Source organism: Bufo gargarizans, chromosome 2 (genome assembly GCF_014858855.1).
Source record: "Bufo gargarizans isolate SCDJY-AF-19 chromosome 2, ASM1485885v1, whole genome shotgun sequence".
In the NCBI taxonomy this organism is placed as follows: Eukaryota; Metazoa; Chordata; class Amphibia; order Anura; family Bufonidae; genus Bufo; species Bufo gargarizans.
The window spans coordinates 560,140,801-560,157,853 of record NC_058081.1 but is presented as its reverse complement, the minus strand read 5'-3'; the positions used below and the strand labels follow the sequence as shown (position 1 = coordinate 560,157,853).

General features: G+C 41.8%; 1 protein-coding gene across 3 annotated transcripts in view; it reads right to left on the bottom strand.

Annotated features, from left to right (window-relative positions):
- Nucleotides 1-13,720: 13,720 nt before the first annotated feature.
- Nucleotides 13,721-17,053, bottom strand: part of LOC122928623 (sodium-dependent neutral amino acid transporter B(0)AT2-like) — a 123,768-nt gene continuing 120,435 nt past the window's right edge. For all 3 annotated transcript variants that reach the window (XM_044281638.1, XM_044281637.1, XM_044281636.1), the window contains 2 exons: nucleotides 16,210-16,372; nucleotides 13,721-15,937 (listed from right to left, as the gene is read on the bottom strand). In XM_044281638.1, coding sequence (XP_044137573.1) covers nucleotides 15,620-15,937; nucleotides 16,210-16,372 — 481 coding nt within the window. In that variant the 3' untranslated portion in view covers nucleotides 13,721-15,619. The remainder of the gene's footprint in view (nucleotides 15,938-16,209; nucleotides 16,373-17,053) is intronic.

The following is a 17,053-nucleotide window of genomic DNA, read 5'->3' as shown; positions in this document are numbered from 1 at the left end:
GAATGATATCGGGATTAATAGCACCATATCTATTTTTGCAGATGACACCAAGCTATGTAGAACTGTACAGTCTATGGAAGATATCCATATACTACAAGCTGACTTGAACACTAAGTGATTGCGCATCAACTTGGCAAATGATGTTCAATGTGGACAAATGTGAAGTTATAAAGTTATGCCTCTTGGTAGTAATAATCTCTGTGCTTCATATGTCCTAGGTCAGGGATGGGCAAACTCGGCCCTCCAGCTGTTGTGAAACTACAAATCCCACCATTCCCAGTCTGCCTACAGCTATCAGCCTACAGCAGGAAATGATGGGATTTGTAGTTTTAAAACAGCTGGAGGGCCGAATTTGCCCATCCCTGTCCTAGGTGATGTAACGCTGGGAGAGTTACTTATAGAGAAGGATTTGGAGGTCCTTGTAGATGGTAGATTAAATAACAGCATACAATGTCAATCAGCTGCTTCTAAGGCCACCAGGATATTGTCATGCATTAAACGAGGCATGGACTTGCGATGCAGGGATGTAATATTACCACTTTACAAAGCTTTGGTGCGGCCTCATCTGGAATATGCAGTTCAGTTCTGGGCACCAGTCCATAGAAAGGATGCACTGCAACTGGAAAAAGTACAGAGGAGAGCAACTAAAATGATAAGGGGCATGGAGGGTCTTAGTTATGAAGAAAGATTAAAAGAATTTAATTTATTTAGTCTTGAGAAGAGACATCTAGGGCAGACATCATTAACCTATACAAATATATAAATGGGCCATACAAAAATATGGTGAAAAACTGTTCCATGTAAAATGCCCTCAATAGACAAGGAGGCACTGCCTCCGATTGGAGAAGCGTGAAAGCTTCTTTACTGTAAGAACTGTAAATCTGTGGAATAGACTTCCTCAGGACGTGGACACAGCAAGGACAGTGGACAGTTTTAAAAAGGGTTTAGATGAATTCTTAAAAGTAAAAAACATTAATGCTTATGAAAGCTTAGAAATCTGAGTCTCAATTCCTTCTGGGATTCGCACCCCCACCTATCCCTTGGTTGAACTTAATGGACTTATGTCTTTTTTTTTCAACCGTATTAACTATGTAACATACATAAATACACTACACACATACCACCCAACTTTTAAAAAGTCTAAGTAGCTAACCTATGGAATGGAGGCGCTCATCTCCAGCTGCCACTGCCAGAGCACTGGATTGGGATTCAGCCGGTAACACGGTTCTCCGATCAGACTGCAATTTTAACAACCAGATCTGGAGAACCTGAGGGAACTGGCTGAATCCCATGCCTGTCTGTAAGCTCTGTACTAATGGAGCAAGCCTTAGGCTGAGTTCACACGAGCGTGACAGATTAGGTCCGGATGCGTTCAGGGTGCGTTCAGTTAAACTCGCACCATTTTGCAAGCAAGTTCAGTCAGTTTTGTCTGCAATTGCGTTTAGTTGTTCAGTTTTTTCCGCGCGGGTGCAATGCGTTTTGATGCGTTTTTCACGCGCGTGATAAAAAACTGAAGGTTTACAAACAACATCTCCTAGCAACCATCAGTGAAAAACGCATTGCATCCGCACTTGCTTGCGGATGCAATGCGTTATTCACGCAGCCCCATTCACTTCTATGGAGCCAGGGCTGCGTGAAAAACGCAGAATATAGAACATGCTGCGATTTTAAAGCATTGCAGAAGTGATGCGTGAAAAAAAACGCTCATGTACACAGCCCCATTGAAATGAATGGGTCAGGATTCAGTGCGGGTGCAATACGTTCACCTACTGCATTGCAGCCTTACAGGTTCCGTGGAGTAAGCCCTAAGAAAAAATCCAGATTAGTTCTCTCCAGTCAGCCTAACATTTCTAGTCTCTTGAAATTCTTAAATGGTGGATTATCAGAGTTTCTGGATTATTGGATTTTAGATAAAAGGAATTTTAATATATATAGTATAGTAAAAATAAGCGGGTAGTTGTGGAAGCTCCTTAGCCAGTTTGACCTTTTGAGATTTTCATCCACGTCATAACAGTCTGCATACCAACAGCTGGTCACATAAACATAGCTAGCACTGAATTAGAACCATATGTAACTGTATATACCGCCTCTACAGTCTAGGCTTGCCTTCCTGATTGACAGTTATACAAGGGAACGTAAAAAATGTACCAAAAAATGTATTAAGCATCCCCTCCCTACATATATATAGCAAATCAGCTGCTCTTCTGACTTTTTTTCTCGATTATAAATTAAAACCCGTAACATGAGATGAATACTTTTCATTTTTTTTCTTGACATAATTACTTGGAAGGCAACTGACTTTTTGCATTTCCACAGAAAAAAAACACCCCCCATACATTGAGGACAACAGTTCACATTCACTAATGTAATTGCACCAAAAATGCACCAAATTTTGGCTTGTTGTAGGACAAGATTTAGGTGTAACTTTGGTGTACTTAGCTCACCAAGCAGTGTGGCTAGAGAGGAAGACGTGCGGTCTACAATGCAGCATTTCATGCCGAAATTGCACCAAAAATTTGGCACAAAATTCTGTCACAAAATGAGTCATCTTTTAGGCGACATAGTATGACAAAAATTTATACCTTCACCAAAATGATCATCCGGCCTGAGCCACTGTGATAAATTTGGTGCCTCTTTACATTGCTTGGTGACTACCTGTATTTTTGGCTAGTATTAGCAAATCAGTCTGATCATTGAGCAGGGGTGGTTCATCACCATCCCAGATCTAGTAGTTTAGTATTTGTGACATGACTGCAGGCTAACGGGTGATACACCCCCAGAGGGTTAACTTGTTGCTTCTGGGCTCCAATGTAAAATCCCCAACTCTGATACATTAGATAGGTTACGACCATGCATGGTCTAAACTCTGGACTTCCCACAGCAGAATTGCATGCGGAAAATCCACAGCATTTAAAGTAGTAGTGAAGTGGAAAACATCATCCACACACAGCGGAGGGTGTCCGCACTGGAAACCGCAAGTAACTTCGGCCTGTCAATTTATGCTGCAAAATGTGGATATTTGCCACAGATTTTACCCTGAAGTGCAGTATTTCCACACTGAAATCCATTGCAAAATCCATACTTTTGGTGTGAATTTTGCCACTGCGGATCTCGGTCAGCAGACTTGCCACATGTGGCCGTATCCTGGTCTGTGTTCACAAATGGCGGATACACTGCAGATTTGCATCATATGAGAACATTACAGTACACAATGATACAGTGAGTTTGGATCAGATGAGGGACGTGAACCCACGTGGTCCATCACATGGACTATCTGAAGCTGGCCACAGATTAATGGTCTTCTCGTATGCTACAGATGTACAGTACCTTATGGGCTTCCTCAAGCTTCAAGACTCAGGTTTGACTGCAACCTCTCCACCTCCTTTAATTACACCCCTAAGAATTGCCCAGGGGGTCTCATAAGTGCCCTGTGTCTAAAGATGGTGGTATTGAATATATTTTTTTGTTAAAGTAGACATTGTGAGAAACGCGTCACATTTTTAAGTAGTGTTTTACTGAGTTAGTGCTTTCTTTGAACATAAAGATGAGTAATATATTCCCACTTCATCATATAACACAGGGCACAAAAAGCTGAAATATGTGGTTTGGTGCAGGAAACACATTAGAGAGCTAGCTGCTCCTCTTATAAGAAATGTTTGGTGTTTAGCAGGGGCGTTGCTAGGTTAAAACATTCGGGGCCTAATGCCCTGCAAGAGCTGAAGGACCTGTGGTTACATCACTTTCAATTTTTTCAGAGCCCTGTAGGAACTGAAAGCGGATCTCTGATTGGTTACTATGGGCAACTAAAACTGATTTATTATTCAGTTTGATAAAAGTGAGCTATAGTTTTTCTTGTTTTATTACTGAAACTTACTTTGGAAAAAATCAATTTTTTTTTCTTTTCATCGCCATATTCTGACCCCCATTTTTCTAGTTATGCCTATGGAGCTGTATAAGGGCTCATTTTTTTGCAGTATGATCTATAGTTTTTATTGATACCATGGAGTGTGTATGGCTTCTTGATCACTTCTTTTTGAATTTTCTTTGGGGTGTAAAGCGACAGAAAAATGGCAAATCAGGTATTTTTATTTTTCAGTTACACTGTTCACTGTATGAGAGTAATATTTATATATATAAAAATCTTTTACTTTTTTGTTTACTTTTTTAAGTCATCCTATACTGACTATAACATGCAATTATTAGTGTTTGTATTTTAGTATTAGTATTTGTGTTTTGTAATGCATTTCTATATATTACAGAATACAGAATACAGTATATTCCAATGCGGTGCTGCCACCTGCAGGCCAGGATTGGCATATACTAGTAACAGGCTTGGAAGCCTTGTACAGGCTCCGACCTATTAGTAGTACTTCTGAGATCGGGGTTTTAGCAATCTCAGATTCCATGATCACATTTGACCATGGCATCTGAGGGGTTAAATGTCTGCAATCTACTATCGCTAATCGCAGACATTAGTCCCAGGACTCTATGGGCCAGATTTATCATTAGCTCAAGTCAGAATAATGCAGTGAAAAAGTCGCAACTTTTGGCGGAATCGCGACTTTGCGACTTTTATTGGCTCTGCATTATGCTCACCAGTTTTCTGAAAGAGGGTGTGTTTTCTTATGTAAACAAGTCTCTAGACAGATTTACTATTGTGACTATTTAAAAAGTCACAAAAAATGCGCTATTTCACTCCAGTGAGGACCATGCTTATCTTATGCAACTTTTTTATTCATGCGCCTTTTTCGTAAAGACGTGCAACTTTTGTAAAGCTGCTTACTGATGGATAAATGTGGTTTGACGGTAGCAGTTTATTACAGTCTTAAAGGGCCCATCATAAATCTGACTTGGCTAAAACGGACTTTAGCCATATGTGAAAGTGGAGTGAGCTGTCAGTCATGATAAATCTGGCCCAATGTTTTACCCGGTTATTCCTCCTAGAAATGTATGAATAACTTGACCATTAGATGTTTTCTTTCCTCTTATCAAAAGGGTGTGTCCTTACATAATCTGACCATCAGTAATGATTGGATAGCAACAGACTATCCAGGGACACGTCCCTAACTAATAGAACCCAGATTTTAACTTATTCCTCAATTTATACGTAGCATAACAGAGGAACAGCTCAACACCTATCTAAGAAAAGATGCAAAGCAGACATGTCAGGAAAGATTAAGGGGTTTTCTGGTTTCCTATATTGATGACCTATCCACAGGGTAGAGGTCATACATGAGTACAGCGATTGGCAATCTCCGATGCCCCCACAGAAATGGTTGACCAGCCTCTCGATCCATTTCAGGGGGACTCCACAGGGTACAGGGCCCCAGTTTTTGTGATCATGGGGGTCCCTGTGGTAGGAGCCCCACTGCTCTGATAGTTATCCCCTATCCTGTGGATAATGTGCTATAACTGGAATACCCCTTTAACAGTTGTCTGTGTAAGTGACTAGAAGTTAAATTTTAAAAAACGCCTGCCATTTTCCAAGGCCATGCTCCTAAACACCGTTAACCTACTGCATTCCAATCAAGTTGTGCATATATCCTTCATCACACCCTGATATTAATAAGGATCCCAGACCAGACCCCAGAATAAAGACCCCAAAATAGAAACACAGACCCCATATAAATAACAGAGCAGCCTCAGAACTGACCCCCAAAGTAACTAAATACAAACTCAGACTAGACTCACTGAACAAAGACCCCAGAATATGTATATAGACCCCAAAGCCCCTAAATAAATATAAACTGAGATTCCAGAATAAATATTGACCCCAGACCAGACCCTAAATAAAGATCACTGCATAAACATGTACTCTAGAATACAGACCCCAGACCATTAAAAGGTTTTATCTGGGAATTAATAAAATAAAATTGCTGAATATGCCTAATTATTACTTTATTATAAACATATTCCCAAATAGCATTTATTATTTATAATGGCTTGTTTTCTCTAGGGGCAAATCATCAGGAAAAATAAAATGTCTGTTGTCCTATTAGCACACACAAAACCCGTCCTCACAGCTTGACGGGTTCGTTCAATGCAGGGAGCTCAAGAACTGTGTCTCAGGTCTCCTCACCGCTCTGGATGTCATGAATTCCGATACATAGTTAATAACTTAGCTCTGCGTATGTAGGAACTAAGGAAGTGAAAGTGCAGACAAGAGTGGTCTGGGCCTGTGGTAATGTGGCATAGTTCACACGCTGATGCTCATTAGCAACCCCCCCCCCCCCCCACCAGTCTGTCCTTTCACTTTGTTAGTTCCTACACATACAGAGAAGGCATCAGCTGTGTGTAGGATCGTAATTCACGACAGCGAAAGCAGTGAGGAGACCGGAGACAGCTCTTGAGCTCCCTGCTTTCTTTCAACGAACCTGTCCAGCTGTGAGTTATGACGGGTTTTGTGGGTACTAATAGGGCAGCAGCAGTTTTACTTCCCCTGATTGCTCCATAGAGAAAACAAGCCATTATAAATAAATGCTATTTGGGACTGTGTTTATAATGAAGTAAAATTTATGTATAGTGAGTAATTTGATTATATTAATTCCCGAAGAACTCCTATAAATAAATTTATTTCCCCAGATCATACCCTGACCTCCTAAATAATTATGGACCCCAGTATAAACCCCAGATGTAGCAAAAGGTAACTTGACACTTAAATGATTAAAGGGATTGCGAGTTTGGGGAATATTATATATATATATATATATATATATATATATATATATATATAGTGACAATGAGTCTTTTGCAAGATCACCTTTCCAGGGGTAAAAAGGTAGGAGAATAGTCAGTCTATTTACGCACAAGGAGGACTTAGGAGACAGAAGTGAGTTATGCCAGCAGGTCCTGCCAGTTTTATTTCCACAGGTTGCATAAAACAAAATCATAAACACAACACCTCGCCTTGTCCAGGCTCCAACTAAACATTAGGTTCCTCTCTAGGACGTGGCTGAGCTATCATCAGTCCAGCCAAATAACACACAGTCTGAACAGCAACCTGTGATACTTGCAGCTTCCTTACATAGGACCTTCAGGGTCTCTCCGAGAGATGTGGCTTCTACCTCTCCCAAGGATGAGAGACCAAATGAACTGGGGAGCCTGGCTCACTAGCACCTTGCCAGGTGCTCATCATCAGGACCCAGGCTAGAGGTTTTAACCTTTTCAAAAATAGCTTTCCTCAGCATATGTTAGGAAACTGGGAGACACATATACACCCCAATTACTTCACCCTGTGAAATACCATGTGAGACACCACTTATATATATACACACACGTCTCACCATGGTAAAAAAATAAATAAAAAAAAATCCCCCTCTGCTCCTGTTTTGAAGATGACCGATGCCCTGCTGTTCTCTACTTCTTGTTGCAGCAATGACGTCCTGACACAGGAACCTGGCATGGGGGAGCCAAGACAAAGAGGGACAGTTAGAGGGAGGAGAGCGAGCAAGACATAGCTATTTATTTAACCCTTTAAAGATTCTTACAATTAGGGTCCATTCACACGTCCGTAGTGTATTGCGGATCCACAATACACCCGGCCGGCACCTCCATAGAACTGCCTATTTTTGTCCGCAATTGTGGACAAAAATAGGACATGTTCTATTTTTTTCCGGAGCAGTGGGCTGGAAGATCGGGGGGCAAGCTCCGGAAATGCGGATGCAGACAGCACACTGTGTGCTCTCCGCATCCATTCCTGCCCCATAGAGAATGAATGGGTCCGCACCAGTCCCGCAATTTGTGGAACGGGTGAGGCCCCATTCTACGGACGTGTGAAAGCAAGCTTAAAGAGCACATACGAGGTAGAAGAGTTTTATTAATCCGTGTAAATTGCAACAGAAAACACTGATTCAGTCATAAGACATCTAGATGATGATCAGGGTAAACCCAGTGATACCATTATATAAGAAACATTATCTTATGACACACAATACACTGGCCTCTATAAACTGGAAAAACACCCCTGGGAACAATGTATTGGGTTAGGTATCTGTGGAACGTCTGGAAGTGTATAGGGTTAAGTATGTGTGTCATGTCTGGAGGCCCACAGGTTGTGCCCTCTAAGGGGCACCTCAGTGTAGTTGAGCTGAGTTTATCTAGGGAAATAGACTGAGGGTATGGGCCGAGCCCAGTGACAAATTTGAAGCGGTTGCCCTCTGGAGTGTCTACATGGCGCAGGCAGTCCATGGTACTGCGCCTACGTGAGATTTCACATAGCAGAGGGGGGGGGGGGGGGGGGGCGGCAAAGAGTTCCGGTGTGGGCAGTTACTTATGCTGGAAGAGGCGTGCTTGGGCTCTAAAGGAAGGCAGACTGGGCACTGTACGGGGGAGTTCCTGGGCTCCAGATTAGGATAATAATGCCACTCTGGGCACCTTGGACACTCATTTGCATAACATAAAACGTGGATTTTATTGCTAATTAAAAAATGGAGACTACAGCAAGAAATAAGGTATTTTATTGTACATGGCAGTAGTAACACCTTAATATGCTCAAACCAGGTGACAGATTCCCTTTGATAAAAAATTGGTAGATGGGTCATGGTAAATTCCCTCTAATGTCTCTGGAGGGGAACGCCCCTGTGAGATGACATGTGATAGAACATTGCAGATTTTTCATCAAAGATTCTGTATGAAACTGTGAGAATATTTGTGTGAATGAGGGCACAGAGAAGTACAGTATGACCTGACAGATTTATATGAATGCCATATTATAGATCTGAACATGGATTTGCATTTTTATATTCGTATATCCTTTCAATGTCAGTTGAAGTTACTCCGTGTGCATTCCGCTTCCATATGTTTTTTCCGCAAAAAAAAAATGGAACATGTCCTATTACCGACAAGGATAGTACTGTTCTATCAGGGGCCAGCTGTTCGGACGTCATCCGTATTTTTTGCGGACCACAAAATACAAACGGTCGTGTGCATGAGCCCCAATACTCAGAGGAATTCAGCTCAGCATATAATGTAAACGCCTCACTAGTACTGATAAGCAGGAGTCTACAGACAAACTATAGTGGTTTTGTGTTAATTTGGTTCAGTATTTGTCAGTACCGTGTCCATAGTTTGCTCTTAAAGGGGGTTGTCCCAACCGGACGATCCCTGTCTATATTCTCTAATAGATTGTAAGCCAAACTCACTGGCCAACTATCTAATGTGGGTGGCATACCATCTTCCCTCAAGGCAGGTGTGTAAAAGACGGTCAGGCAACTTGAATTTCAATGTGGACTTTCTGAAAGTAGACAGGATGTCACACAGAAAACATATATGGTCACATGGTAGTCTATAGTTTTAATAGCAGATCGCAGGCAAAAAAACAACAGACAGGGCATTTGAAATTCCTGATATATATATATATATAGGCTTGAGGAAGGCTCCTGTGTAGAGCCGAAACGTCACATCAGCCTTATGGGTAAATAAAGTTATTTTTTCATTTTTATCCACTGGAGTGCTGCCCGTTTTTTACATTTTGCATTCAACTGGATTGGCTTATATCCATATTGGGCTTTTGCACCCTTCATCCATTTTTCCATTTGTGACTGTGCTGCCATTTTTTTTCATAATAAATATATATATATATATATATATATATATATATATATATATACACACACACACACACACACACACACATACATATACACTCACCTAAAGAATTATTAGGAACACCTGTTCTATTTCTCATTAATGCGATTATCTAGTCAACCAATCACATGGCAGTTGCTTCAATGCATGTAGGGTTGTGGTCCTGGTCAAGACAATCTCCTGAACTCCAAACTGAATGTCAGAATGGGAAAGAAAGGTGATTTAAGCAATTTTGAGCGTGGCATGATTGTTGGTGCCAGACGGGCCGGTCTGAGTATTTCACAATCTGCTCAGTTACTGGGATTTTCACGCACAACCATTTCTAGGGTTTACAAAGAATGGTGTGAAAAGGGAAAAACATCCAGTATACGGCAGTCCTGTGGGCGAAAATGCCTTGTTGATGCTAGAAGTCAGAGGAGAATGGGCCGACTGATTCAAGCTGTTAGAAGAGCAACGTTGACTGAAATAACCACTCGTTACAACCGAGGTATGCAGCAAAGCATTTGTGAAGCCACAACACGCACAACCTTGAGGCGGATGGGCTACAACAGCAGAAGACCCCACCGGGTACCACTCATCTCCACTACAAATAGGAAAAAGAGGCTACAATTTGCACGAGCTCACCAAAATTGGACTGTTGAAGACTGGAAAAATGTTGCCTGGTCTGATGAGTCTCGATTTCTGTTGAGACATTAAAATGGAGTCCGAATTTGGCTTAAACAGAATAAGAACATGTATCCATCATGCCTTGTTACCACTGTGCAGGCTGGTGGTGGTGTAATGGATGTTTTCTGGGCACACTTTAGGCCCCTTAGTGCCAATTGGCCATCATTTAAATGCCATGGGCTACCTGAGCATTGTTTCTGACCATGTCCATCCCTTCATGACCACCATGTACCCATCCTCTGATGGCTACTTCCAGCAGGATAATGCACCATGTCACACAGCTCGAATCATTTCAAATTGGTTTCTTGAACATGACAATGAGTTCACTGTACTAAAATGGCCCCCACAGTCACCAGATCTCAACCCAATAGAGCGTCTTTGGGATGTGGTGGAACGGGAGCTTCGTGTCCTGGATGTGCATCCCTCAAATCTCCAACTGCAAGATGCTATCCTATCAATATGGGCCAACATTTCTAAAGAATACTATCAGCACCTTGTTGAATCAATGCCACGTAGAATTAAGGCAGTTCTGAAGGCAAAAGGTGTTCCTAATAATTCTTTAGGTGAGAGTGTGTGTGTGTGTGTATATATATATTATATATACACATTTACACACACACACACACACACACACACACACAGTCAGTGCCTTGCAGTAGTATTCGCCCCCTTGACTTTTTCGTATTTTGGTGCCTCACAACCTGGAATTCATTTAATTTACAGACCTGAGGGGTTAATTGCGGCAGATCACGGTAGTAATAGAGGCCAGGTATGTAAGTAATAGAGGCCAGGTATTGGGATATGCGCAGTAATAGAGGCCAGGTATGGGATATGGCCGGCATATGCAGGCTACGTTTGTATTCAGGCATATTAACTATATTCCTTGGTGGCGCAGTGGCCACAGTCCCTCCCCTCCTCCTCTCTGTTCTCATTGGTTGTGCAGCGGCCACAATCCATCCTCCTCCTCTGTTCTCATTGATGGCGGAGTGGCCACAGCCCCTCCCCTCCTAGTCCGTTTTCATTGGTGGTCAGTGATAGCCGCACACAGTGGGAAGCGAGGGACTCAGGAGAACATGGTGCGTGCCGAGAGTGGCACATGCCATGTTCTACTGCGATATGGCGATATAAACAAAATCTCTACCGTGGGCCAAATTTATATTGTTTATATCGCATATCGTCTATATCGCTCACCACGATCTTTGATGGCAGAAAAGTTCAATTTTATCAGACCAGAGCACCTTCCTCCATACATTTTGGGAGTCTCTCACATGCCTTTTCGCAAACTCACAATGTGCCTTTTTGTTTTTTGCTGAAAGTAATGGCTTTCTTCTGGCCACACTGCCATAAATCCCAACTCTATGGAACGTACGGCTTATTGTCGTCCTTTGTACAGATACTCCAGTCTCTGCTGTGGAACTCTGCAGCTTCTCCAGGGTTACCTTAGGTCTCTGTGCTGCCTCTGTGATTAATGCCCTCCTTGCCCAGTCCGTGAGTTATGGTGAGCGTCCATTTCTTGGCTAGTTTGCTGTTGTGCCATGTTCTTTCCATTTGGTTATGATAGATTTGATGGTGCTCCTGGGGATCATCAAAGATTTGGATATTTTTTTTATAACCTAACCCTGACTTGTACTTCTCAACAACATTGTCCCTTACTTGTTTGGAGAGTTCCTTGGTCTTCATGGCAGTGTTTGGTTAGTGATGCCTCTTGCTTAGGTGTTGCAGCCTCTGGGGCCTTTCAAAAAAGGTGTGTGTATATGTAATGACAGATCATGTGATACTTAGATTGCACACAGGTGGACACCATTTCACTAATTATGTGACTTCTGAAGGTAATTGGTTGCACCAGAGCTTTTTATGGACTTCCTAACAAAGGGGGTGAATACATACGCACATGCCAATTTTCTGTTTTCTATTTCTAAACAATAATTTTATTTATATATTTTTTTCATTTCACTTCACCAACTTAGACCATTTTGTTTTGATCCATCACATAAAATTCAGATTAACAAAACATTGAACTTAGGGCTGTAATGTAACAAAATGCGAAAAAAGTCAAGGAGGGTAAATACTTTTGCAAGGCACTGTATATACACACGCAGTGAAGTCACATTATTATGACCACTTTCTCGTGTAGTCAGCAAGTAACTCATGGAGTCAGTCATGAGCTGGGTCGGTTGGTATATGAGCTGCATTGGTGTCATGGGTAAAAGGGCTATTGTACAGCAGCTCATTGCCAAGATGAACCAGGCGGCTATCCGACATGTCTCTAAAACAACAGTTTGGTGAACCCTACTGCGTATCGGGCTCTGAAGCAGATGGATGGTCACCGCACTTCTGCTAACAAAGTTGCATCGGCAGAAAAGGCTTCAATTTTCATGGCAGTATCAGAATTGGACCTCTACTGATTGGCAAAGGGTTGTCTTCTCTGATTAGTCATGTTTTCTGCTTCAATAAATGGATTAACATTGGACAGTCAGGTAAGAAACATCAGAGAACAAAAACACCCTGAAACTATTTCTGGAGGAACACAAGCTGATGGTGGTAGCGTTATAGTCTGAGGAATGTTTTTGTGGCATTTTTGGGGCCCACTGATCCAGCCCATTCTCAACCGATTTGCATATGATTCCATCCTAGCAGATCATATACATCCACACGTGCTGACTGTCTTCACTAGGCAGATGGGATCTTCCAGCAAGACAATGCTACATGTCACACAGCTAGAAATAAAAAGCGTGAAGATCCTATGGCACCACACATGAAATACATTTTCACAATGCTTTATTTCATCATAAACAAGTAAGAAAAATTATATCCAGGTTAGCATATACATAGCATAGCCACTTATAATATCCTGCACGTTTCGGTTATGTATGACAGTACATAGAGAAAGCTGGAATATCCCTTCTACTATGTACAGCCACAGATACACAGTTTATAAAGATCATACATGATCAAAATGTCTGGAATATTATAAGTGGCTTTGTTGCATATATACTTACCTGGATAGAAATGTATTTACTAGTATATAATCAAATAAAGCATTGTGAAAACGTATTTCAAGTGGAGTGCTGTAGATCCTTCACAGTTTGGATTCTGACTACAAAGTCCTCTATGAGAACCCACCATAGGTCACTAAGTACAGGTCTCAATATCTACTCTATTAACATGGCTAGAAATATCCAAAATTGGTTGGAAGGGCATGACCAAGATTTCCAAGTACTACCCTGGCCCCCTAATTCCCCAGACATGAACCCAATTGAGCATCTGTGGGACCACGTCTATCACTGTGTTCCCTCTATGGATCCTCCACCATGCACCCTCCAGCAGCTCCCTCTATGGATCCTCCACCATGCACCCTCCAGCAGCTGTGAGATGCACTGCAGCCAGCATGACTGACAACCTGCCAGTGTATGTGTGCGTATATGTCATGGATTGTAGTTTATTTAAAAAAAAGACATAATAACTAAGCTTCAAAACATATATTCCTTTATTTAAAAAATGTACAATTATGCATGTCCCGTTCACACACTAAATCTCTATTTTGCTCTCACCGGTAGCATGAAGCAGTGACAGACACTCCGAAATCACCAGTCTGTGGTTTATCTGCTAGGTAACACCTCTGCTGAGAATTTACAAGTTAATGCTGGCATTGTACGAAACAGAACAGGTATATGCTGTCGGAAAAGAGTCGGGCTTATACCCGATTTCCCCCCCTCTCTGCCCACCCAATGATGATTGACAGTTCTTACTTTAGTCATCTCCCTAGGAGTGGGCAATGGGGAAAAGAGGGAACCGCACGTATTCCCTAAACTCTTTTCTGGCAGTGCATGACTCTTCTCTGGCGAGCACTGCCAACATTACGTTCTCAGCAGCAGCACAACTTTAGCAGATGAAAGACTACTGATTTCTGCGTGTCTGTCACTACCATATACTGCCTGCCGTGAGGATGGCATTAAAAAGGGCGACAGGTTCCCTTTAACAGTTGGCCAGCTAGGACATCCCAATTCCCAAAAGCATCTCCGTCACTGATGAGTTGGCTACCAGAAGTACAGCTTATCTGGCAGAAGGTGCCACATGTATTTTGTATAGAAGCTGTAGTATTGGATAGAGTGGGTCTAAGTAGAAGACCCCTGTGCTCTATGACGTCCCCTTAATTGGCCATATGGACAGGGGCTGTGCGGCAACATCTTTTAGAAAACCAGGGGTTGTGCAAAACTTGCAGTTGATTTGTTACACAACAGCTTCTTTCATTAAGAACTCCATGGTAAAAGTTATTGACAGTATGTGCAAAACCTCGTAGGACCCTCAAATCCACCAGACATTGTATGGCTGAATCTACAGTGCAGCCTGGGCCTTTAAGATCAGGGGGCAGCAAATCACTGCAGACTTTTTTACGAGAACAGAAACCATCCAAAAAGCTGGAACCAGCAGCACATTTCTGTGCACCTTGACCCCATAGTTTAGCCGATAATAGTCTCTATAAACCCTGTCAGTTACCGTATACTCTGAACATGACTGGCAGAGAACCGAGGAACTCACATACACAACAGACACCTGGGAGCACATCTCATAACACTATAGCAAGCACTGTATATTACAGTAAGGAGGTGAGACATATAAAATAAGAAAAGCTTCCCCTATAAAATATAAACATTATTTACTCCTAAAAGCCGTAGCTTGCTCTAACCCATAAATAATAATATCTACAGGTCTATCTGAACAGATGAATGGTGTAGTACCGCCAACTTCAGTTTTGACAAATAGCTATATATCTATCCGTCCATTTGTTCTTCAGTATTGTCTTTCAAGCTTTTGGAAAGTAATCACAATACGTTCTGCTTTTTATCTCCAATAAAAAAAACAATATATATATATATATATATATATTAAATATGGTGCAACAGAAAGAGATGTTGTAACAGGTAGGTCCCTTCTTCGTAGGATCAGTAACTACAATCCAGCAGCAAGGTAGAAAATTGGCTCTGGTCACAACACATTACTGTGATGAAAATCATCAGATCTGTTTTGGTGGTTTTCTGCCTACATCAGGCAAGGCTCTTCCAGTCTGTGATTGGCATAAGAAAAGTGCTTGGGGTGAGGTCACTGTTCGCCATTTATACCATTCGGTGAGAGAGGTAGGAACTGAAAATACTGGCGAAAACAGCTAAGACCCATAAAGAACCAGTCTTTAGTTATTTGGCACAGTAAGATTTTCAGAGCGGCACTACCAGGCATCTATTTGCCCCTCCAGGCTAATGAAAAATTTGATCACCAGCTCTGGACAGACTAAGTCTGCTTGGCACCACTTTGGAAAACATCTGAAGGTGCTTCAGAGACCTTGACCTACTTAACTGTGTTAGCCATGAGTTTAGCTCCTTACATTGCCGTTATCCTCCTCATCTCCTTCGGTAAGCAGATTTCCACTCTCTGCAAGATCTTCCATCTCCACATGTAGGTAACCATTCGAACACCTTGGAATGCCCTCTTCGATGGGTTCCAGCACTTCGTCAACAGTACAGCCCTGACTGTATTCACACTGCCCATATAGCTTTGTTCTCCGACTCTGTAACCAGTCTTGTATAGTTTGTTTCAGGAATACTAATGGGATGGGCAAGGAAGCCAATACGATCAAGCTGATCAGGATGCCAAGAGCCCATGGTGGATACTCCAACTTTTTTTCAGCTGCCTAAAGGATAGAGCAAACAGAAGAAATATAAAAAATTAATTCATTTAGTAAATTCATTTTTGTCAAAACTATCCAAGCATCCATTTTTGATCCACTATGAAACAGAAGTCCTCTTTCTTGCTAATTGAGACTTCCACTGGATGGTGGATCATAACATGCATGGTGAGGATAGGTGTAAACATATGAGCAAAGGCCAAAATGATTCATATTGATCACTGGAATCATCTAATTGCTCTAGGTTCCCAGAAACACACAACAGCATACAGTCATACCTCTTCCATGTTCCAGGACTGGTACGTGGGGTCAGCAATACACATTCTAATCAAGCTGGCAAGTAGGAGACCAATCATGGCCAAAATGCTGAAGTACTGCCACATATACTTGTACACACACCATGGTCGGAAGCCCAACATTCCTTGAATATCATCCATAAACCTGAACACAAATGAAAAAAAGTGCATGTATATACTGACAGCTGCAAAAATAGTGGTTACATATCATCGTGAAAATCCATCTCTGAACACCATTTAGTTTTATCATCTAAAAAGATACAAAATTCTGTGCTGATTAATTACAAATAGGGGCAGCTAATTTATATATATATATACCTTGAAAAAGGCTCATATGTGAGCCAAAACGTCGCTTGTGCCACCTATGGGTGAATAAACCTTTTTGCACTGAAGATTCAACTGGAGTGCAGTCCGATTTCTTTATTCCGTATTAGTGGGTAAGCACCAGCTACCATACTCGGACAGTGCACCCTCTCTACTTGTTTTTTTGCCTGGTGGTGCTGCTGGTAAATTTTCTTCCATATATATATATATATATATTCAAATAAAGACATGCAGACACATAAAGATACAGTGTATTTTCCAAGAAAAAATGGCAGTGCGTCTTACAAAGCGAATACTAATGAGCGATTCCATTATGGAAGTGCTCATTAGCATGTAGGAGGCACTGGAGTCAGTGAGTATAGCACTGCTAGTGCTGACTCTACTTACCGCTCCCTGCCCTTCTTCTAGGCATCAAGCTGCACTGTGTCCTGACTGTGTATAGTATCAGGATGTAGTGCAGCGCAACGCCGGCAGAAGACCAGGGAGCACTCTGAGTACAGGA